Source organism: Myotis lucifugus, unplaced genomic scaffold, assembly GCF_000147115.1.
Source record: "Myotis lucifugus unplaced genomic scaffold, Myoluc2.0 scaffold_16, whole genome shotgun sequence".
Lineage (NCBI taxonomy): Eukaryota > Metazoa > Chordata > Mammalia > Chiroptera > Vespertilionidae > Myotis > Myotis lucifugus.
This window is the reverse complement of record NW_005871064.1, coordinates 3,547,253-3,572,453: the sequence shown is the minus strand read 5'-3', so window position 1 is coordinate 3,572,453 and position 25,201 is coordinate 3,547,253. Positions and strand designations below refer to the sequence as shown.

General features: G+C 38.6%; 1 protein-coding gene across 7 annotated transcripts in view; it reads right to left on the bottom strand.

The window, feature by feature from the left end:
* Nucleotides 1-25,201, bottom strand: part of PIAS2 (protein inhibitor of activated STAT 2) — a 70,515-nt gene that overhangs the window by 23,010 nt on the left and 22,304 nt on the right. For 6 of the 7 annotated variants that reach the window (XM_014452541.2, XM_014452543.2, XM_006085124.3 and 3 more), the window contains 7 exons: nt 18,485-18,569; nt 15,345-15,395; nt 15,124-15,214; nt 8,647-8,781; nt 6,190-6,295; nt 4,711-4,784; nt 650-810 (listed from right to left, as the gene is read on the bottom strand). In XM_014452541.2, coding sequence (XP_014308027.1) covers nt 650-810; nt 4,711-4,784; nt 6,190-6,295; nt 8,647-8,781; nt 15,124-15,214; nt 15,345-15,395; nt 18,485-18,569 — 703 coding nt within the window. The remainder of the gene's footprint in view (nt 1-649; nt 811-4,710; nt 4,785-6,189; nt 6,296-8,646; nt 8,782-15,123; nt 15,215-15,344; nt 15,396-18,484; nt 18,570-25,201) is intronic. The other variant, XM_014452545.2, reaches the window with a different exon arrangement.

Sequence of the window (25,201 nt, the reverse complement as noted above, 5' to 3'; positions counted from 1 at the left end):
AGGCAGGCAGGCAGGTGAGCAGTTAGGAGCCAGAGGTCCCGGATTGTGAGAGGGATGTCCGACTGCCATTTAGGCCCAATCCCCGGGATGGAGCTTAAACTGGCATTCAGACCCCCCTTGAGGGTTCCTGATTTGAAGAGGGTCCAGCCTGGCCTGAGAGGACCCCCCCCCCCCCCCCCCCCCCATGCAGGAATTTCATGCACTGGGCCTCTAGTCTTTCTATATTAGGACAATGCAAATCAAAAAATTCAGCGTCTATCTAAATGAAACTATAAAAAAAGAACAAATTAAAGTGAAAGTAAACAAATGGGAAAAGAAAAAAGAAACAAATGAAATAGAGAAAAATCAATGAAACAAAAATGCTGGTACTTTAAGGTCAATAAAATCAACGAACTTCCAGTCAGACTTAAGCTCACTTAAAAAGTGGGCTTTCCCCTCTTTAGGACAGGCTATGAAATATGATATTGGGAAGCAAAAAGAAAAGGACACTACCTCTTGCCCCCAACAGAAATCATAAAGATAAAAGAGCCATTAACCACAGTTTTAAAAAAAGACTGAGTATAATAAAGCAGAAAACACACAAACATCTTGACTTTATGCTAGAAGAGAATTGATATGAGGCTGTACTGGAGACAAAGGTAATATTTACCCATCTAAAATCAGACTTTCATAGGCAGCTTTTTTGTCACACACAGGACAAATCCAGGTGGGCTTCTTCTCATTCATTTGTAGATAAAGGGCAGCATCAAAACACTGTAGATGTGTACAAGTCACCGCTCGGCATGGGATTGTCAGCCTCATTTTCCCTAACTACAGGCAGGAAAGAAAACATGAGAAACCATTTCAGAAAGGAGAACAAAACCTCAATGGGAATAGTCAGTCATAAAAGTCTGAAAGAAGTCATACAAGAAGATCAAAATGAAAAAAAAATTCAAAAGAATTTATTTCCATCAAGGCTGCTACACATCTACACTAATAAAAGAGACACATGCAAATTGGTGTCACTCCGCTACTCCCACAAGCCAATCAGAGCTACTATGCAAATTAACCCAACAAAGATGGCAGTTAATTTGCATAAACAGGCACAGAGCGAAGACTGAAGGCTCCAGCCGGAGTGAAGACTGAATTCTGAAGACTGAAGAGGCTTGGCTTCTCCGCTGCCAAGCCTCGCTGCAGCCAGAGGGAAGAAGCCAAGCCTCGCTGCGGCCAGAGGGGAGAAGCCAAGCCTCGATGAGGCCGGAGGGGATAAGAGGCTTGGCTTCTCCGCTGCAGCTGGACCAAAGGCCTGGGCCCCGGGTGCTGGAGGAAAACTGGTGCCAGCAGCCCGGGGAAGGAAGGCCTATTGCGCAAATCTTCGTGCGATGGGCTTCTAGTTTTATTAATATTCATTGAGAGCCCTATAATTTAAAAAAATGTTTTCATTTTTTGAAAATAGGTAACATAAATTCACAAGTAGGACAACATCCATATACAATGAAAACATGTCTGTCACCGGTTCTCCTATTTAGAGAGAACCACTGTTACCCATCTCTTGGATGTCCTTTCATAGATGGTCTATGTGTGTTTTAAAAAACATTTTCACCTGAATGGTGGCATGTGATATACAAAATTTTGAACCTTCTGTCACATAATATAAATTTATAACTTTTTCACATATATCAGTACAAAAAAAACTATCACAATATGAAGCTATCACATTTGATATGAAGTATATCATATGAAGGATTAAAACTTATACCTGAAGGTCTGCACAAAGCTTATGAATAGGAGGTCCTGGTCCAAACACATGCCCGCTAGGACCTCTGCCACCACCTCCCCTGCTGGCACTACAGATTTCGCTCTGGTTTGACAACCACAGATTCTCAATTTCTAAGCAATCCCAATTTCATGTAATTCTATCCCTTTTTCAATAAAGATGTTAGTTTAAGTTAATGATAATTTTTTTAAAAAGCTTCAAAATAAAAATATCTGCAAATACCACTTTCCAGGGTGGTAGAGAGGTGGACTTATCAAACAAAGACCTTGAATGCATAACACAGACAATAGGGTGCTGAAGGCTTGGGGTGGGGACAGGATGGGGGGGTGGGGGAGACAGGGACAGGTTGGAGGGATTCAATGGGGGAAAAAGGGGGACATTTGTAATATTTTCAACAAAAATGAATTATTTTTAAAAAAAGCTTTTGGCATTTGTTACTGCCTCCTCGTAGACTTATAATCAGAATATTTATTATTTTAGCCCAATGTAGCAAAATGGTATATTGTTAAGAGAACTGAAATGATGCCAGAAGACCAAAATTGTTATCCTTGTTCTACTAGTTACTACTGTGTGATTTGGATTAGTCAATCTTTCAGTCTTAGTTTCCTCATCTGCAAAATGGGAACAACCCCCATACAGGTTTGCTAAGGGAGTTAAATAAGGGGCACATAATAGGAAATTGAGAAATTATTCTCTTCTCTCTCTCTCGCTCTGAAACAATTCTCTCTCCATTTAAAATTGTAGATAGCGAGGCAAAAGTAGGTTTACAGCCCTAGCTGATTTGGCTTAGTGGATAGAGCATCAGCCTGTGGACTAAAGGGTCCCGGGTTTGATTCCGGTCAAGGACACATGCCTGGGTTGTAGGCTCCATCCCCAGGAGGGGCGTGCAGGAGGCAGCCAATCAATGATTCTCTTATCATTGATGTTTCTATCTCTCTTTCCCTCTCCCTTCCTCTCTGAAATCAATAGAAATATACTTTTAAAAAAAAGTAAAAAGAAAGTAGGTTTATAGTTGTTTGTATGGAAATTAATACAATAATTAATTAATAATATAAGAATAAGCTCTATGTTTCGGCTACTCGCAACTGTAAACCTACTTTTCCCCACCCTGTACATTTCTCATAATGATGGCTGGTTACCAAATGCCACCTAAACTGCATTATAAATTCCTGATTCCATATAAAGTCCCTCTCATATGGAAAGGGTCCCCTCCAACAGTACTGATTTTAAAGAAGCCTTCATCCACTATTCCTGACCTTTCCCATCTCTTCTCTGGTACTCCAATAACATAATTATATATGGCAAGTCTTTTGCTTTTTCATGTAAGTTAGCTTTCTCTCTCAAACTAGACTATTAACTTTCTGAAAACTTTTTATCAAATCTTCAGTATTTTCTCCCACAATTAGCTCAGTACTGAACACACAGGAGGAGTTATCTGCATTGCTGACCGATTCTCCCCTATAGTCTCTGTTAGGAAATATGAAATAAAAATGATTGTGCAATTTAGAAGTACATTACAAATGAATTAAGACACCTTATACATTCTAACTCATTAAAGTAGAACCATCAATTAGCATTTACTAGGTCCTAGCGATTTTATTACCATTTATTAGAGGCCCAGTACATGAAAATTCGTGCACTTGGGGGGGTCCCTCAGCCTGGCCTGCACCCTCTCACAATCTGGGACCCCTCAGGTAGGGTCCCTAGGCCTGGTCCCTAGGGGTTTCCTTCCCCCAGCTATAGGCAGCTGGACCCCCAGCTCCCCTGCCACCAGTGGCCTCCCTCTGCAGGCAACAGGCATGGGGTGTGATGGCTTGGCTGGCCTTGGCCTCCCTCTGTGGGGCAATCGCTGGCTGGTTGCACACCTGCCACAGAGTCGCCGCTGGTGGCCTGTGCCTGCAGGAGGCCATGGTCAGCCCTGCGAGGGGCCGTGTGCCTACCTGATCGCCCTTAGCCACTTGCCTGCCTACCTGATCACCCCTGATTGCTGGGGGGCGGGGCCAGCCCTGCGAGGGGCCATCTGCTTACCTGATCACCCCTAACCACTGGTCTGCCTACCTGATCACCCCTAACCACTCTGCCTGCCTGCCTGATCGCCCCCAACTGCTTGCTTGGGGGCAGGGCCAGCCCGGCGAGGGGCCATCTGCCTACCTGATTGCCCCTAACCGCTGGCCTGCCTACCTGATCGCCCCTAACCACTTGTCTGCCTACCTGATCACCCCTAACTGCTGGTCTGCCTGCCTGATCGCCCCTAACCGCTTGCTTGGGGGCAGGGCCAGCCCAGCGAGGGACAATGGTGGTTCTGGTCTCTGGTCATTCTGGTCATTATGCTTATGGTGGCTGGCCTTTTATTATATAGGATAGTTTGATAAAAGGAGCAAGCAACTCTCTCTATAGGTTTATTATTAGCTGTGGATTATATATAGCATTAACTGTATTATTCTGAACCTAAAAACTCTCTTCCCCTACGATCAAATATCCTTTTAGGTCTCTTCTTTCTTAGTCACTGCCTGAAGAATGTTTGCATTCTTTGAAATTACAATGCTTAATTGTGAAATTCCCAAATGGGAAAGTGACAGAAGTTTAGAATCCTATATAATAAAAGCCTAATATGCAAATCAACCGAACGACAGAACGACAGGTGGAACAACCAGTCCCTATGACATGCACTGACCACCACGGGGCAGATATTCAATGCAGCAGCTTTCCCCAGCTGGCAGGCTCCAGGCTGGCCAAGGCGGATGCCAGCGGGGGCCCCTGATTGCCCCACCAGTCACCCTGCAGATCAGCCCTGATCGCTGGCCAGGGCTAGGGACCCTACTGGTGCACGAATTTCGTGCACTGGGCCTCTAGTTCTACCATAATATATCATTCATTCCCACACTTACTTTCATAGGAAAATTAGTGATTTATAAAAAGTAAAACACCCCAGAATGTTTTGTTGCTTTACTTACAGGGCACATCAAGGATACCCGAAGGCTAGTTGTAGCAATTTCACTATCAGGATCTGCAGTAAGTTTTTCTTTAACTTCAAAAAGAAGGAAAAATAATTTAAAATTTTTATATTAATTGTGGCATATGAACAGAATTATAGAAATATATATAATATTATTTAAAGTTTCCCCAAACACTCTGAATAGGTCAAGAAACTACAAAAGCAAAACAAACAAAATGTTAGGTATTAATGTATTAAAAACTGAATTATACTTTCAGTATTAGGTTAAAGAATTGCAAACTTGCAAACTCTGTATCAGATGTTTAACTAAATTTTTAAAAGTAAAATTGTAGGTAAGAAGAATTTCAGAACAGAAAGCTGTTTAAGATTTAAGAACAAAACAATCAGGAAAGGAACTTAGAAAGCAGCAGTACTCTGAGTTTCAATGCTATTCTAACATACATTCATGACTTTTTATTAGGGAGTCTTGGTTGTTTCCAATAATTACTAAATTTATAAACAGAAAAGTCAACTATTTTTATACTTCCTTTGACAACTGAAAACTACAAGGGATGTGATAATGGGTCTGAGTTTTCATTCACCAGGTAATGTATACAAGTTACTGCACATATAAGCTAATAAATATATGCACTCTCTTCAGATGCCTAATTCTCAACACCATTATAGGGAGGGAGAATGGGACTGGAACTAGAGACAGTGAAAATTGGAGCAAGACAAGAAAAATTAGAAAAGAGCTTCCCTGGCTTCGTGGTCTAGGCAAAAAGATCAATATTATGCTGTTTGAAGAGATAAGAAATGGTTCAAGATATAAGAAGCAAAATACCATTTCAAAAGCCCTACTTGGCTCCCTTTTCAATCTATAGATTCTTTTCTCCTTTCAGGTTCATTCAGCGGTGAGGGAAGTAACTGGAGGGAAAATATTTTCTTTCCCCAAAAAATGTCTTGATCAATTATATTTAGTTACTGGTCTGAATTATTTACAGTTTAGGTTAGATTTTTTTCTCTCTCTACCTATTAGTATACATTATCAAAGCAAAATACAAAATAAAACATCTCAGAAGGCAAATATTGTTGCTGATGGATATCAACCATTCTTCAGCAAAAAGAGCTTTTGATTATTTACAATTTTTAAAAATGTATATTCTATTAAACACTGGGGGTTTTGAAAACTTGGATTCCTATTCTCAAGTTAATGTATACATCCAAACTACCATGAACTTAATGTTTATTTAAATAAGTTTTCATGAGAAGGCCCAAAATCACACTAGTAGGGGCTTAAAATTGATCTTTTTGGGAATAGTTTCTAAGAGAAGGGTTTTTTCAATTTATAGGGCAGTGTTTTTGGAGTATTTTTAATTCAATATTCATTTTAGGTTTCTAATAATTGTTCCTAAATTATTCCTACATTGATGTATATGTGAGGCTTTTTTTTTCTATTAAAGCATCTCATATGCTCAACCTTACAAACATTACTTACTTAGTGCTCTGGAATGATCAGGGTTTCTAATACCTTTCATTTTTAATCTCTGTAATAACATGGCTGATGTGAGCTGCCGTACAAGATATACAGACATGGAGTAATTCTACAAAGAAAGATAATCTGTATTAAAGACAAGAGATAATAGTCTCTTTATTTACATAAAATACTTGTCTAAGAACCTATGGTTTCTAAAAATGACATTCAAAATAACTTCCACAGGAAGGTCAATGACTGCTAAGGAAACAAAATCAGCTCCTTCAGGGAAGATAAAAGCCCAATCATATTAAAGATATTTCTCAATCACTTATCACTTTAAAACATCCATGGGAAAGATTACATACCTCAGATCAGTGGCTTTCAAACTATGTTCCTAATCTAGCAAACCTGGTACCTCAGGGACAATCATGATATGAATAAAAATATACCCTCCCCTGCTGACTACTAACTAGAATTTTTGTTTTTATGTATGGGCTCTCATAATATTGTCATTGAAAAATGGGTTCCACTGCAGAAAGTTCAAACACCAGTGGTCTGAATTAACATGTCAAATCCAGAATTCCACTTGCTTCATGGCCTTGAGCAGAAGAGACCACTTGCTTCACGGCCTTGAGCAATCATTTAAATGAACCCCAAATCAGCTTTCTTCTGAGAAAAACTCTAAGAAATTAACTCTTGTTCTGAAATGGGCATTTTACTAGGAAAGAGGCAGCTACTGGAGTATGTAAGACACATTGAAGACATAATAAAAATAAAATAGACAAGGCCAGAATTGCATCAATCTATACCTATTAAATCTGACACAAAGGAACCTTCATTAGCTATTTATAGAGCTATAAAGGGATGAAATATAATTTTACCAAAATGCTAAAAATCTCTTACCTTTGCACTACATATATGAAGTCAATGAATTCTATAATAAGAAAATACTCTGAGTAGTTGCCAAACCAATTATTTAAAGTATCATTTTTAATGTCCTGAAACAATCCTTTTAAATATCTGAATACCCAAGATAGTGTGCCAATTTTAAGTCAATTAATATAATTACAAAGAAAGAATATTATTCTCATTGTGTGGCAAAAAGAAAAAAATTACCAGATCTTCAATGCCTACAACCATTTATTCAAAAACCTGAAAGCTGATAATCATTTCAAAAAAATATACTATTCTGTTCAAATTCCACTCACTAGGGCTCTAAAGTATTAATACTTGCTCCTTTGATAACGTCATTTACATTTGCATACAACACTCCTTCTCAAGATTTTACCCATTCTTTCTAATAAGTAAGCCTCAGGGAATTAGGCAACTTTGCCAAAATCAAACAATGGCCAAGACTAAGCCAAGATTTTCTGAATCTTTATCCAATGCTCTATCACTGCACATTCAGTTCATGCAAGTGAAAAATACTAGAAATCAGTACACTATGATAATACTGATAAGTTATAGTAAAAATTCAGAAATGAGAGCTCAACAGAACAATCATTAGAGAATAATATCTTTATAGTCTAAAATTAATACAAAAATGCCCTTCTTTATTGTCCATCTCTGCAATACCTTGGTAATAAAACCAAAAAATTCTTGGTACAAACATGGTACTCAACTTCTCTATCCATAAAATACAAAATAGTATCCTTTTTTCCTACCAAATAGCAACATTAAAGTTTATGTTCAACTGGTAATCCCCAGTGGGGGACATGCAGGAGGCAGCTGATCCATGATGTTTCTCTGTCATTGATGTTTCTATCTCTCTATCCCTCTCTCTTCCTCTCTCTAAAAAAAAAAAAAAAAAATCAATAAAAACATTTTTCAAGTTTATGTTTAGAAATTAATTGAAACTTGCCTATTATTTCAGTTATATGAACAAATAGTTCTAAAATGAAAATCCCTTGTTGTATTAACCAGTAACTCATAACTAATATAATGCATTTTAAGACTAAGAATCAACAGAAAGCCAGATAATCAACCTAAAGGTATAGAGGAAATAATACAATTCTAAATAAATGTGTTCATGAGATGCCCACATATTATCTGAAGTATCAGCTGTTTCTGTTAAGGCTGGAACAGATTATTTCTCATTACAACATGAATACATTTAACTATTTTCCCCAAAGCTAGATAAAGCTTCTTTGTTACTCTTCATAAATAACAAAACTTTACCCAAAGTTTCCAGTTTCTTAGCATGTCATTTAAACACTATTGTGATTAAACCATTACCTTAAGAAATATTGTAATTATACGTATTTCCTTTCTCGGAAAATAAAGAGATGAGACTCAGGAAACCTTAAAGTTTTTAACTTTAAGAATCCCCATACCTCCATTCCTGAATTGGAAATTACTGCTTTTTAGAGATTAAAATCAGAAAACAGGACAAACTGGACCTGGTAGCCTAAGAAAAACCCCCAAAATATATCAACTAATGGGATTACTTTCATGTTGCTCAGAGGAGAGAATTTTTACCTTCCCAATTTCTGATGCCCAAGAAATGGAAATCTGGTTTGGCACAGCTGAAGATAACCTAACTAAAGATGTAATATTCAAAGGGCGTCCAGGGCGCTTCTGTTCAATCCCATTTTTAGGTGGTGGTGCGTAGCCCTATAACCATAAGAAAGAAATTATCTGTAGGCATTAAGCATTTTCTTGAAGACAGATACAGAATCTTGTGTAATTTCAGTTACACTAATTCTTTTTATTTTATAGTAGAAATCACACAGTCCTCACCCTAAGGTCACCAATCCAAAAGAGAAAAATGACATTTTTTTTAAAGTTATAAAATATTTCACAAGTTCAGAAAACTATCCCCCTCCAAAAACAAAATCCCTGTTCTACCATTAAAATTTAAATTGCTGACATCTTGCCGAAACCGGTTTGGCTCAGTGGATAGAGCGTCAGCCTGCGGACTGAAAGGTCCCAGGTTCGATTCCGGTCAAGGGCATGTACCTGAGTTGCGGGCACATCCCCAGTGGGAGATGTGCAGGAGGCAGCTGGTCGATGTCTCTCTCATCGATGTTTCTAACTCTCTATCTCTCTCCCTTCCTCTCTGTAAAAAATCAATAAAATATATTTTTTAAAAAAAATTGCTGACATCTTGTCACATTGGTTATGAATCTTTTTTTCTCTTTACAAACAATAAAGTTGCACCTCTTTGTATTACTTCATCTTAGGAGCTCCCACTCAAAATTCATTCAAATACTGGGAATGGGAAAGAAGGAAAATAAGCTTTGGGAATTAAAAAAAAAGTAATTAATTTCAAAAAAAATTATGAAAATCTTGTGATAATTGGTATTAAATTAACTTGATGTCTATAATAATACTATTTATGCTTTATTCCACTCCTCTAGTCATTAAGTATTTCTTTTAAATAGCAAATGTACTCATTTTTTTATTTATGGTATATCCAATTTTCAATTACCAAAGAACTTTTCAGTTTGACTTTCAAACCCAAATAATATATTTTTTAGAAAATTAAAAATTCTAAACTGAAAAAATATCTATATATTAAAAAACAGATATATTTTACTACTAAGGTGCAATCGATGTAATTTAACTATGCACCAATGAGAAGGAAAAAACACTAAGTTAAGGATATAAACAAGTGTATTATTACTTATTTCTGCATATATAGCAAGGGGATATAAGCAAATGAATTGGCTAACATATTCCTTTTGGATAAGAATCTCCTGAATTACTTTTCACTCAGTTATCAGTAGATATGTTTTCCACATAATATTCTCCTATATGCCACCATGAGCTCTGGAGATAAAGGTATTCTATATATTTATTGTATTTCAATATAAAACTATACTCTACCTCCACTAACATCTCTTAGATTTCCTTGCAAGTGACTGACACCCTTACATTAACTACATGTGTTACTGCTGATACACTCTGGATCTTAAGAGAATACTAGAGGCCCAGAGCACAACATTGGTGCATGGGGGGAGGGGAGTATCTTCCCTCAGCCGGGCCTGCGCCCTCTGGCAGTCCAAGAGCCCACGGAGGACATCCCCCAAGGGGTGCTTAGCACTGCCGCAGAGGCAAGAGAGGCTCCCACCACCGCCGCTGTGCTCACCAGCTGTGAGTCCAGCTTCTGGCTGAGTGGTGCTCCCCATGGGAGCGCACTGACCACCAAGGGGCAGCTCCTGCATCGAGTGTCTGCCCCCTGTCAGTCAGTGCGCGTCATAGCGACCAGTAGTTCCACCACTCGGCCTATTTGTGTATTAGCCTTTTATTATATAGGATATCAATCAGTGGTATTCGCACAATACCCTGGATTTATGAACCTAGCTCAAAATGTACTTAAATCACTTGTTGACTGAAAAACCCAGGAAGTGCAGCTGATGAGTCATACCATGGAAATAACATCAAGGTTGTACAAATACAGGCAATGAGAATATATTACAGCTGTCACCTGGTCATTAGCAACTGTAAAACAACTCTAGATTTTAGGAATGTTAAAAATATCCATCTTAGAAAAAAATGAAATACCCTATTGATGGTATTACATGGCAGAGCTAAGGAATACATTCTGTCTATCACAAGTAGGGAACATCCTTCACTGCTTCATAGGAGGTAGGATAGTAATTAGTAAGTAGGAATCGCATGATTACTTGTAATCTACAACTTGTGATAAGACTTTGAAAATCATTAAAAACAGTGTGCAGGTAAGTATTAGGCAAAGAAAATAACTTCCATTATACTTTGAAAAAGGGAAGTGCATGTGTATGTAGTAGTATGTGGAAGAGGGTTATGCTCATCTAAGGTTGTTCAAGTCAAATAAATCAACAAAACATTCATTTAAAAACTCTAGGAAATGGTTCAATGAGCAGCAAGCACATGGAATATCAATACCAATGTCTGGGTAAATTTGAATGGAACCTTTGTTTTGCCTATATTTGGCCTGGAAGGTAATTCTGTCTTCTGGTACGTCCACTGCTAGGTTAACCAAATAAAAACAAGATGATAAAAACTCATGAACCAGCTAAACAGTGAACTCTGTAAAATGGAATTTTAGACACGAAGCCACAATGTTTTAAGTCAGTCTGTGAAAGAGAGCAATAATAGGGGGTAAGAAAATAATAACAATGACTGTAAGAATGAGGTGTTAGCATATTCAAAATCAAATATGGTACTACTCTTAATCACCTCAAGTATTTTTAACTTGACTAGTCTGATTTCACTGGTAATTCTGAGTTATCTGTTAACATGTAATCTCCCTCTGATCATCAGCATCACCTTCATTCAACATCTATTACCATTATTAAGAATAGAATATACCAGGGGTACTGGTTAACAATGCGGATTTTTTTCAATAGATGGAGTTACACATATGTTGATATATATGCGATTTGGTATGTATGCTATTTTGTTGTATTGACAGCAAGCTTCAAAACTTTCTATGTCAAATTTTCTGAAGGTGTTAACATAGATATTTTTACGCTTATAAATGTCAAATTTTGTGCCAAAAAAAAGAACATTTGCAGGAAGTTTTAATTCATTACTTTATTTTGAAGAAAAGTGCTGCTGAAAGCTTCGGGAAGCTTATGGTGAACATGCTCCATCTCAAGATACTCGTCAACGCTGGTTTAAAAACTTTAAAAGTGATTAATTTTGATGTGAAAGACAAAGAATGTCCAGGTCAACCGAAAAAGTTTGAAGGCCAACAATTACAAGCATTATTGGATGAAGATGCGTGTCAAACTCAAAAACAACTTGCAGAAAGATTAAACATTGCTCAGCAAACAATTTCCGATCGTTTACAGGCAATGGGAAAGACTTTAAAGGAAGGAAAATGGGTGCCACATCAACTGAACAAAAGACAAATGGAAAACCGAAAAGTCATCAGTAAAATGTTGCTTCAATGGCATGAAAGAAAGTCTCTTTTTGCATCGAATTGTGACTGACAATGAAAAGTGGATTTAGCCAGAACCGGTTTGGCTCAGTGGATAGAGCGTCAGCCTGCGGACTGAAAGGTCCCAGGTTCGATTCCGGTCAGGGGCATGTACCTGGGTTGTGGGCACATCCCCAGTGGGGAGTGTGCAGGAGGCGGCTGATCGATGTTTCTCTCTCATCGATGTTTCTAACTCTCTATCTCTCTCCCTTCCTCTCTGTAAAAAATCAATAAAATATATTAAAAAAAAAAAAAGAAAAAAAAAAGAAAAGTGGATTTATTTTGAGGATCCCAAATGCACAAAATCATGGGTTGATCCAGGTCAACCATCAACATCGACTGCAAAGCCAAATCGCTTCGGAAAGAAGACAATGCTCTGCGTTTGGTGGGATCAGGAAGGTGTGGTGTATTATGAGCTTCTAAAACCAGGTGAAACCATTAATACTGATCGCTACCGACAACAAATAATCAATTTGAATCACGCTTTGATTGTAAAACAACGAGAATGTGCCAGAAGACATGGCAAAGTAATTTTGCTTCATGATGATGCACCATCACACACTTCAAAACCAGTTAAAGACACATTAAAAGATCTTGTCTGGGAAGTATTAACCCACCCGCTGTATTCACCAGACCTTGCTCCTTCAGATTACCACTTGTTCCGATCGATGGCACGCGCACTTTCTGAGCAGCACTTCAAAACGTACGAAGAAGTGGAAAACTGGGCCTCTGAATGGTTTGCCTCAAAACAAGAAAAGTTCTATTGGGACGGTATCCACAAATTACCTGAAAGATGGGGGAAATGTGTAGCTAGCGGTGGACATTACTTTGAATAAAGCACTTTTGATGTTTCTCTTGAAATGATCGTGTTTTCTTTGATTACAAAATCCGCATTATTAACCGGTAGACCTGGTAGTTGGAAATTTGTAAAATATAAATAGTTAACCTTCACATATTTCTAACAATTTTCCATACCTTACACATGAATAAAATGAAGTTCATTTAACAGAGGACCTCTGAAGAAAATCTAAAAGCTTTCTAATAAAGGCTATTGAAGAGCCAGTGAAAGATTTTGTTTCAGTCTCAATCTAACATTTCAATAAAAGATATACTCAAAGAACCTTTTCTGTTACATGCTATGATGACATCCTACCTTATTTGTAATTCTGATAAGTTAAGAATGCTGTTCCTTTAGCATTTTCTAATTACTACTACACTTCAATACTAACAATACAGATTTACTTTTTTACTTTATATTATAAAACTTTTCATATACAAAAGTAAAGAGAACAATAAGTACCCACAAATTTGCTTCAATAATTATCAACATGTTGCTAATTGTGCTTTGTTTGCTTCTGGCCTCATCAGCCCACACCAAAATTCACACCTCACACATACACATATTTGATTTTGCCCCTTAGTATTTAAATGCAAGAGGCCCGATGCACAAAATTCATGCAAGGGTAGGCCTTCCTTCCACCAGCTGCCTGCTTCACAGCCCTGGCTGCCAGTAGCCGCCCCCAGTCTGCACCTGCCTTGGCCTGGTGCAGCCCGTGTCCACCACCACACAGCCCTGGTTCCCCAGTTCCACAGAGCCCCCCGATCAATTGCCCCACAGAAGGTGACCTGAGCCTCCCTCTTTGGGCCAATCGCGGAGCCCCCCCAATTGATTGCCCTGCCAGCTGGTGGCCTGGGCTTCCCTCTGCGGGGCAATCATGGGGCAATGGTGGGGCCCCCCCAACCAATAGTATTGCATCTGCCTTGGCAGGCGTGGCGCCAGTGCGTGTCATACCATGGTGGTCCAGACGGTCGTTCTATTTGGCCATTTGGTCAATTTGAATGTTACCCTTTTATTATTACAGACTAGTGGCATGGTGCACGAAATTCGTGCACATTAAAGGGGGATTAATTAGAGGAAATATTTTAATATTGCTATTTGCCCTTTCTCTATACTAGAAGCGTCAGAGATGAAAGAAAGTTAATAAAATGTATATGACAATCTTCCTCCTGTCAGAGTCTGGGGCGCACCATGGGACCCAGAGTCAAGTCCCCGCCCACCCATGTGTGCCTCGAAAAGACCCAGCTGGCCCCACCCCCACTGGGCTAGATCCAGACCCGGCCGGTTCCACTTTTGTCAAGCCCCTCCGGGCAGGGTCGCAGCCTCAGGTCCCCTGGCCTGGCGCCAGGTGGGGGGTGCAGCCTGAGGTCCCCCAGCCCAGGCCGGGGCAGGGGGCAAGCCTTGAGGTCCCCCGTCAAGCCCCGCCGAGTGGGGGATGTGGCCTGAGATTCCCCCATCAAGCCCCACCAGGCGGGGGGCGTGGCCCGAGGTCCCCTGGCCCGGCGCCGGGGTGGAGGGCACGGCCTGAGGTCCTCCACCCTGGGCCAGGGGGCGCACCTTGAGGTCCCTCGTCAAGCCCCGCCAGGCCGGGGGCACAGTCTGAGATTCCCCCGTCAAGCCCCACCGGGCAGGGGGTGCAGCCTCAGGTCCTCTGTCAAGCTCCACCAGACGGGGGGCATGGCCTCAGGTCCCCTGTCAAGCCCTACCAGGCGGGGGTCACACCTTGAGGTCCCCTGTCAAGCCCTGCTGGGTGGGGGTGCGGCCTCAGGTCCCCTGGCCCGGTGTCGGGGCGGGGGGCGCACCCTGAGGTCCCCCATCAAGCCCTGCCGGGCAGGGGCATGGCCTGAGGTCCCCTGTCAAGCCCCACGGGGAGGGGGCGTTGGGTGGGGCGCAGCCTCAGGTCCCTGCTGATTGCTCGTTAAGACTCGTTACGAAAACTCAGCCTCCACTGTGGGTGCAGCCATCTTGTGTTACGGAAACCCCCCCGCCACTGCTGTGGGCACCGCCATCTTTGTGGTAGAGTGACAGTCAATTTGCATATTCCCTCTTTATTATATAGGATTACTGAAAATTTCAAAGCATATACAAAAAGAAAGAAAAAAGTATAATGCACCCCCATATACCCATTATCCAATCAATAATTTATTTACTCATAGTTTTAGTCTTTATCTACTCTATCGGACCTCCTGGTGAATTAAAAGCAACTTACAGGCAAAGGAAAAAGTTTCCCATTTACTTTTATACATAGACTACTGGGATAGTTATCTTCTTGAGGGCAGCTTGTCTCTGCCAAGCAAAGTCTGCATTAAAGAAGAAAAAAGAAATTATTCTTAAATAGTATACTCAAACATGCTTATGTATTTTCAAATTCATGACTATATGCACATAGTTAGCAAATATTATTAAAGTAAAAGAAAATTTCAAACTTGCCTCAGCTGAACTTGGACTGTATAATCTCTTCGACCACCTGGCAAAAAATCCCTTTGGAAAACAGAAAGAAATTGGGTTAACCAACATGAAAGAATGTCTAATGGCCAAAGGTAGAAGAGTTTGAGCAACAACATAAATTACTTATAGCATTGAAATACAACCCTCAAAGTAACCAAGAGCCCACATGGACACATAGATACAAGTAAGTAAGTAAATAAATAGGGGGAAAGGGCCTGCTCTTCCATAAAAAAAAAGTAACTCCAATGTGGAAGAGAATAAGGACAATAGAAAATCATACCACTGAAACACAAAGAGTGTTTATGATGAAGTAACTGCTAAAGGCAATAACCACAAGTGAATGCTTAAATTGGTGAGCAAAAATCTGGAGAAACAATATGTGCCTAATCTCAAAGTATCTCCTCCTTCCAAGATATTTTTTTTATCTTTTTTTTTTTTATTATTGATTTCAGAGAGGAAGGGTGAGGGAGAGAGAGATAGAAGCATCAGTGATGAGAGAGAATCACTGACTGGCGGTCTTCTGCACACCCCTTACTGGGGATCGAGCCCACAACCCGGGCATGTGCCCTTGACTGGAATCGAACCTGGGACCTTTCAGTCCGCAGGCCGTTGCTTTATCCACTAAGCCGAATCGGCTAGGGCTCCCAAGAAATTGTTTAATAACAAAGGGAAAACAGCAACTTTACAGTGCAAAAATCTGGTAGGCAACACTTTATCCAAGTGACCAAGATTAACATTGCCAAAAATAAGATGTATCAATATTCTGTAGCCCCTGATATGTTACACTGAAAAAGAAATATAACTTGGGCATTCTTGCCAAAATTGCCTGATCTCAATCTAGTCATGACAAAACATCAGACAAACCCAAATTGAGGGACATTGTACAGATACCTGACTAGTACTCTTCAAAAGTATCAACAGTTATAAAAAACAAGGCAAAATTAAAAAACTGTCAAACTGAAAGAGACTAAAATGACACAATTAAATATAATTTGGGATCTTGGATTGAATCCAGGAACAGAAATTCAATAGTAGAAAAACTGGTAAAATCTGAATAAAGTCTGTAATTTAGTTAACAGTACTGTATTAATTTCTTGGTTTTGATAATTAAAGTATGGTTATGCAAGATGTTAATGTTAAGGGAAGCTAGGTGAAAAGTATATCTGCGCTTTTTACAACTTTTCGGTAAATCTATAATTACTTCAAAGTAAAAATAATTTAGGATTACGAAGTAATACATAAGCTAGACACTGTTTTATATTAAGGACTTATGAATTATGATTTAATTATGATTGTGGTAAAAATTAATCAGAGATGCATTTTGAAGTATTTCTGGGTGAAATTATATGATGCCTGTTATTTGCTTTAAAATATTTCAGGAAAAATGTGGAGGGGAGGTCATATATGGTACAGACTTCTAAAATTTTGATAATTACTAAAGCACGGTAATGGATACCAAGCTTTTACTTCCACTTCGGAAGGAAATTTTTGATTAGACCACTCTGGACAGGTTGGGGGTTTTATGTACATGTGTATGTGAGCTTTATTTTTAATTTGGAAGGAGAACTGTAAATAGCCTTACTTTTATCATTAATTTTAAAAATGTTTTTGGTGGTGCCCAGCCAGCATGGCTCAGTGGTTGAGTATCAACCATCACCATCACCCATCTCTAGAACATGATTAAACTTGCCAGTTAAAATTACTTAAATTTTAATCATTCATTTCTTAATTAGTGAATATATTCATATAGTTCAAACTTTAAAAATTTATTTTTAAATGTATCTTGAAATCTACTTACTCCAAATAATCTTCCGTCAAAGGCCCACCCAACACTCTAGTGAAGCTTTCCCAGACCATCAAGGTTAAAAGTAATCTCCTCCTCCTATAAATCAGCTCTCACTTGTCCTTACTGAATTGGCTCTTTTCACATGACACCTCACAATGCCAATGATCATTTTATGAATATAAACTGGTTCACTAACAAGACTTGTGGAAAACAACTTGTAGAAAGGAGTTATATCATATAATACAGTGTTTTGCACCTAATAAAACACTTAGTAGATGCTAATCTCAAGCAAGGGATCATCCCTAAATAACAAACAAAACTTAAGGTTAATGACATGGTTTTGGATATAAATTATAATATTTTACTTGTTCTATTTGTTAGCTGATTTATTACTATCCCCAAGATTGAAAGTACTTCCAATTTACACTAACTCAATCCCTTACCACTGATGAACATGGATTACATCAAGCTACAGTCATTTTATTTCTTTGGCAATTTCCTCCTCTAAATTGTCTCTATTTTTTCTGAATCCCCTAATTATTTGGATTTTGGGTTTTTTGGACTAATTTTTCTACTATGCTCAGAACAGTACCAGTTGATGTTCTTATCCCAGAAAAATTACTAATAATGTCTCCTTTCACTCTAAAAATGCCTCAGTTTGGATGATACAGTAATGATCATACTGTCTTTGGACTATCACAAATTCTTTTTTATGTTGCTATATTTGAAATAAATTTTTCATTAAAAACATTATTGCCAAATGTGACAAAAAGTAATTCAGAAGATACTCTGGTGTTTTACTCAAAGTTTAAATATTATTCTAATACAGAGTATTTATTAAATATTTGGGTAATCTTAGTCAAAGTACATACCACACTTACTTAAAAAGAAATAGTCCAAAAAAAAAAAAATAGCCCAACTCGTATGAAATGAATTGTATTATCCCAAAATGAATATTGAAGCCCTAACCCTTAATGTGACATATGTGGAGATGAGAACTTTAAAAAGGTAATTAAGGTTAAGTGAAGTCACAAGATTGGGGTTTTAATCCAATATGACTGGTGTCCACATAAAAAGAGAGACACCAGAGATGCACAGGTACACAGAGGAAAGGCCATATGAGTGCACACAGCAAGAAGGCGGCCATCCAAAAGCCAAAGGACTCAGGAGAAAGCAAACCTGTAAACACTGAATCTTAGACTTCAAGCCTCTTAAAATGTTAGAAAATAAATTTCTGCTGTTTAAGCCAACCAGTATGTGGTACTTTGTTACAGCAGCCTTAGCAGACTAATACACCAATGTTCACGGAGAAATATATTCCAAACATTCCTCTTACCTGGATATGCATATCTCTCTAACTTGTTGAGGAGTCAGAGCAAAAATAAAAAACTTCTCTTGAAATCGCTGAATACTGCTTTGAACTGGGGAGGGAAGAAAAAACTTGATATTAAAATAACAAATCCAAGGATATTGTAACCTACAGCAACTAAGTAATTCTGATAAAGAGTCTGCCAAATTCTGAATTTTTTATAACTAAAATACTTCAAAATAAACAAGTACTAAATTGCAATCATCTTGAAATCATGAAAGTAAAGGCGGTCCCATTTTAAGCATTTTTAATTCTAGCACACTAATTATAATAGTCAAAATATAACACAACCCTTCAATATTACATTTCATTCTTGACTATATTATGTCATCTAATGAAAATCTGATCAAGTGAAAAACTCCCAAATATTAACAATTAAGAAATCTGTATGTATATAAAATAAAATAAATAAAATTGAAATTTAAAAAACTCCCCCCAGTTGAACTCTATCCCAGATTCAGGTGTGTTTTGGAGTTTTTTCTGTTTTGTTTTGCTTCTTTCTTTGTTGTGTTTGTTTTTGATACGTTATATTCAACTAGAGGCCCAGTGCACAACATTTGTTCACTGGGGGTGGTGTGGGGGGGAGGTGGTCCCTCAGCCCAGCCTGAGCCCTCTTGCAGTCTGGGACCCCTTGGGGGATGTCCGCAGAGGGGTCCTTAGCACTGTCACGGAGGCAAGAGAGGCTCCCACCACCACCTCTGCACTCGCCAGCCATGAGCCCAGCTTCTGGCTGAGCCCGGCTTCTGGATTAGCAGCGCTACCCCTGTGGGAGCGCACTGACCACCAGGGGGCAGCAACTGTGTTGAGCGTCTGCCCTCTGGTGGTCAGTGTACGTCCAGTCATTCTGCCGTTCGGTCAACTTGCATATTAGCCTTTTATTATATAGGACTAGAGGTCTGGTGTATGAAATTCATGCACGGGTAGGGTCCCTAGGCCTGGCCAGTGATCAGGACCAATCCATGGGGAGACCGGCAGGGCGAATGGGGGGGCCCTGCTGGCACCCGCCTTGGCTGGCCTGGGGCCTGCGGGCTGGGAGCAGCTCCTGCATTGAGCATCAGCCCTTTGGTGGTCAGTGCACATCATAGCAACTGGTTGTTCTGCCAGTCATTCCACCGTTGGGTTGATTTGCATATTAGGCTTTTATTATATAGGACTAGAGACCAGGTGCACAAAATTCATGCGGGGAGTCCCCTCAGCCCGGCCTGCACCCTCTCGCAATCCAGGACCGCTGTCTCCTAACCGCTCGCCTGCCTGCCTGACTGATCACCCCTAACCACTCGCCTGCCTGCCTGACTGATTGCCCCTAACCACTCACCTGCCTGCCTGATCGTCCCTAACCGCCTCTGCCTGCCTGTCTGATCACCTCTAACCACTCGCCTGCCTGCCTGATCACCCCTAACCGCCTCTGCCTCAGCCCCCGCACCCGGGACCCAGGCTTTCCTCCTCCAGCCCACTGCAGGCAACCAGGACTCAGGCTTCCCTCCCTCTGGCTGGTTGCAGGCACCCGGGACTCAGGGCCTGGGCCAGCTTCACCCGGGCAGGCACCCAGGACCCCGGGTGGCTTTGCCCAGGCTCCCCCAGGCCCCGGCTTTGTCAGGAAGGACGTCCGGTCTATCCGGTCTAATTAGCATATTACTCTTTTATTAGTATAGATTACACAAATTACTCACAGAAGAGAAAATTTAAAACTTTAAAATGTCTAAGTTGATAGTTATTAAAATACATAATGATGATTTGCATATACAACAGTGATGGTGAACCTTTTGAGCTCGGCGTGTCAGCATTTTGAAAAACCCTAACTTATGGTGCCGTGTCACATATAGAAATTTTTTGATATTTGCAACCATAGTAAAACAAATATTTATATTTTTGATATTTATTTTATATATTTAAATGCCATTTAACAAATTAAAATCAACGAAAAAAATGAGTTCGCGTGTCACCTCTGACACGCGTCATAGGTTCGCCATCATTGATATAAAAGATTATCTAGTTTAAAAGGATACATAATAAAATTATCATTAACTGTATTATTAAAAATCATAATGTATTCACTTCACAAAGAACTTAAACACATATATACTGGTGTATTAATGATATTCTAGCGCTCATTAAGACAAAACTAAAGCTAATATAGAGATCTCAGGTGTTCTGCTTCCCAACAAATACCACAGTAACATACAGAATAAGGCAAAATGGTCCTTGTGTGTTACTGGCCAGTTTTCCTAATGCATGAAGATAAACAAGATACCAGCTGAATATCCAATATCAGAAGTCTTCAATCCCCAGTCACACCAAATCAAGAAAAATATTAACTCCTTGAGTAAAAAAAAAAATATTTTCTTTAAGCATAGGTAATTTATTATAGCAATTATGCTCCCAGAACATTTAAAAACAGAGGGGAGGGAGGATGTTTATGCTGAAGGCCTAAAAAGGAGATAAACTGTAAGTCATAAACATACCTATGGCACATAAAACACAAACACAGAACTACATTAGTAAGTCTCTCCACTTCTTCAATTCCTGTTCACTCTTCAACTCTTTCTTGTGAAGATTTTACTTTCCATTCTCTATCTAGGGCTAATATTACCGATGACCTCTTAACTGTCAAATTTACTAACCTACCAGGTATATTTGGAGATTAGAGATAAACACACTGCATTTTCAATTTTAGTTAATGTATGAGCAACTAGTCTCTCCAGCCAGAAACTATAGTCCAACACAGGTACAAATGGAGTCCCATAAGAAGAGAAAACAGAGCATAAAAAAATAAAAAATATGTAAAAATTTTTAAAGCTTGCAGAAATAATGGAAGAATATCCCTAATTTTAAGGAAGGGGGTAAAGCCCTTACAGATCAAACCCCAAGCAAAATAAATACAGTAAAAAAAAAAATACACACTTAGTCAAATCAAATTCAAACTACTGAAAACTAATGATGACTATAAAATCTTGAAAGCAGTTAGAGAAAACACAAACCATTCGTACAAGGGAACAATATAAATAAAGGCTGACTTCTCCTCAGAAACAAAGTAGGCCATATGTCATCTTCAAAGTAGTGAAAGGAAAAAATTGTCAACTGAAAATTCAATACTCTTTGTAAACAGCGCGAAATAATGACTTTTAGATAAACAAAAAGCCAAGACAATTGTTGAAAGCAGACATACACTACAAGAAATGTAAAAGAAAATTATCAAGATAAAAATGATACCAAATTCAAAACCAAATTTTCGGGAATGAAAACCACCACAAATAGTTAATAAATGGTAATGGTAAAGTAATATGCCTTCTTTTATGATTTCCTTATAAATATAATTTTAAAGCAAAAGTAACAGCACTGAAAGGCAGGAGAAAAGGGGACAGAAATATGAAATTATCTACTCAACATCTGTAATTCTTGATTCATTCTGATAAGCCTGATTAACATGTAGCCAAAATGCAGAGCTGGGTGCAAGATCTTCAGTGAATTCACCAAGGTAAATTGGGAGGATTGATATTTCTCTCACATAGGTGTTTCCCTCTCGCTCTTGCTCTCTCTTCTTCCCTCCATCCCTCCCTCTCTCCCATCCTGTCTAAAATACTAGGTGTAGCGGTTAATAATGCAGATTTTTTTTCAGTAGATGGAATTACACATATGTTGATATATATGCAATTTGGTATGTATGCTATTTTGTTGTATTGACAGCAAGCTTCAAAACTTTCTATGTCAAATTTTCTGAAGGTGTTAACATAGATATTTTTACGCTTATAAATGTCAAATTTTGTGCCAAAAAAAAAGAACATTTGCAGGAAGTTTTAATTCATTACTTTATTTTGAAGGAAAGTGCTGCTGAAAGCTTCGGGAAGCTTATGGTGAACATGCTCCATCTCAAGATACTCATCAACGCTGGTTTAAACGCTTTAAAAGTGATGATTTCGGCCCTGGCCGGTTTGGCTCACTGGATAGAGCGTCGGCCTGGGGACTGGGGGGTCCCGGGTTCGATTCCGGTCAAGGGCATGTGCCTTGGTTGCGGGCACATCCCCGGTGGGGGTTGTGCAGGAGGCAGCTGATTGATGCTTCTCTCTCATCGATGTTTCTGACTCTCTCTCCCTCTCCCTTCCTCGCTGTGAAAAATCAATAAAATATATATTTAAAAAAAAAAAAAGTGATGATTTCGATGTGAAAGACAAAGAATGTCCAGGTCAACCGAAAAAGTTTGAAGGCCAACAATTACAAGCATTATTGGATGAAGATGCGTGTCAAACTCAAAAACAACTTGCAGAAAGATTAAACATTGCTCAGCAAACAATTTCCGATCGTTTACAGGCAATGGGAAAGACTTTAAAGGAAGGAAAATGGGTGCCACATCAACTGAACAAAAGACAAATGGAAAACCGAAAAGTCATCAGTAAAATGTTGCTTCAATGGCACGAAAGAAAGTCTTTTTTTGCATCGAATTGTGACTGACGATGAAAAGTGGATTTATTTTGAGGATCCCAAATGCACAAAATCATGGGTTGATCCAGGTCAACCATCAACATCGACTGCAAAGCCAAATCGCTTCGGAAAGAAGACAATGCTCTGCGTTTGGTGGGATCAGGAAGGTGTGGTGTATTATGAGCTTCTAAAACCAGGTGAAACCATTAATACTGATCGCTACCGACAACAAATAATCAATTTGAATCACGCTTTGATTGTAAAACAACGAGAATGTGCCAGAAGACATGGCAAAGTAATTTTGCTTCATGATGACACACCATCACACACTTCAAAACCAGTTAAAGACACATTAAAAGATCTTGTCTGGGAAGTATTAACCCACCCGCTGTATTCACCAGACCTTGCTCCTTCAGATTACCACTTGTTCCGATCGATGGCACACGCACTTTCTGAGCAGCACTTCAAAACGTACGAAGAAGTGGAAAATTGGGTCTCTGAATGGTTTGCCTCAAACAAGAAAAGTTCTATTGGGACGATATCCACAAATTACCTGAAAGATGGGGGAAATGTGTAGCTAGCGATGGACATTATTTTGCATAAAGCACTTTTGATGTTTCTCTTGAAATTATTGTGTTTTCTTTGATTACAAAATCCGCATTATTAACCGGTACACCTAGTAAATAAACATATCTTTGATCCTCGGGTGAGGATTTAACAAAAAAGTGGGTAGAGGTTTCACAGGTATTAATTTCATTGATATTCCTTAGAACTTAATGTTTTATATATAATCTTTTGTATAGACTGAATATAGACAAGTTTTTAAAGTAGAAACACAATTCTCAAAGGATTTCACCTTCAAAAGAAATTATCTTAAAGAAAAAAAAACTGAAAAGAAAAATACTGCCTGTGAGAGCAAATCAGAATAGCTATTTATGAGAACAGAGATTTTAGTTAGTTTGCTTTTAGACTAGGGGATTGTCCATTTGATACAGTATAACCATAGATACAGAGAACCTGATTTAGTATTGTTGTGTCCACTCAGCTTTTCTAGATGCCAGTCTGCCATTTCAAATGCTAAAATACTTTAATTTTAATCATTTTGAATAAAAATGATTCCAAACTGCAAACTATATAATAAGGTATCTTCTTAAATAGAATATACTCATCATCATTGGTATTTTTTAGCATCAATCTGTGTGCCATGCTGTAACAGCAATTCTTTTGGATTCAATATCACAAGAGATTCTGGAATGATATTTTTAACCTCTTGTATCCGTTTTTCCTACCAGGGCTCTTCCAGTCTCTCCCATGTTGTCAATTCCTACTTAACAATATGTTGACAGTTTAAAAATCTTCTAATCAATTGTATATAAAATAAAAAACACACAAACTGGCTTGCAGTTGTCAAAAATATATGCTTTAAAATTTGGATTTGATATCCCTTTTGACTCCTGAAGATTTTTAATTCTCAGTTCCCAAATGTAAACAGGTTTCTCCATAGCAGTATCCAAATAAATAAATTTTCCCAGAGATTTTTATTTTTAAAAGTATTTCCAACATCACAAAACAACACCATATTACACTGCCTTAGACATGTGAAATAAAAAATTTTCAACTAAAGGTCATTACTGGAAAACATTAAATTTTTCCACTTTTATTTGGCAGACTTTTATTTGGTACTATGCTGATTTTCAAACTTTCTACCTCAAAGTCTAAAAGACTCCTTAGCCCAGCTGGAATGGCTCAGTGGTAGAGCATTTTCGGTCAGGGCACATGACTAGGTTGCGGGCTTGATCTCCAGTAGAGGGTGTGCAAGAGGCAGCCAATTGATAATTCTCCCTCATCACTGATGTTTCTATCTCTCTCTCCCTCTCCTTTCCTCTCTCTGAAATCAATTAAACATATTTTTTAAAAAGAGCACTTCTTAGGATTTCAAAGCATTTCACTGAGTGTTTCATCCATCAAAACAATGATAGACAAGACTCCTGAAAAATATAAGTTTTAGCTCAGAGGTAAGAAGTTATTTTATAAATTCTAAAATAAATAAATAAATAAATTTATTTATTTATTTATTTATTTCTTACATTCTAACCATGAGCATAACACAAGTTTTTCTAAGCCACTTTTCAACACAAAATACTTCTGGCAGTATTTTATCTAAGCCAAATGAAATAAAAAAGTTTTATTTTAGTAAACTTATAAAAACCCTACTACTTTTCTTTAACCTTACTGATGTTAATGAAAGAGAAACACTATGAAGAACAC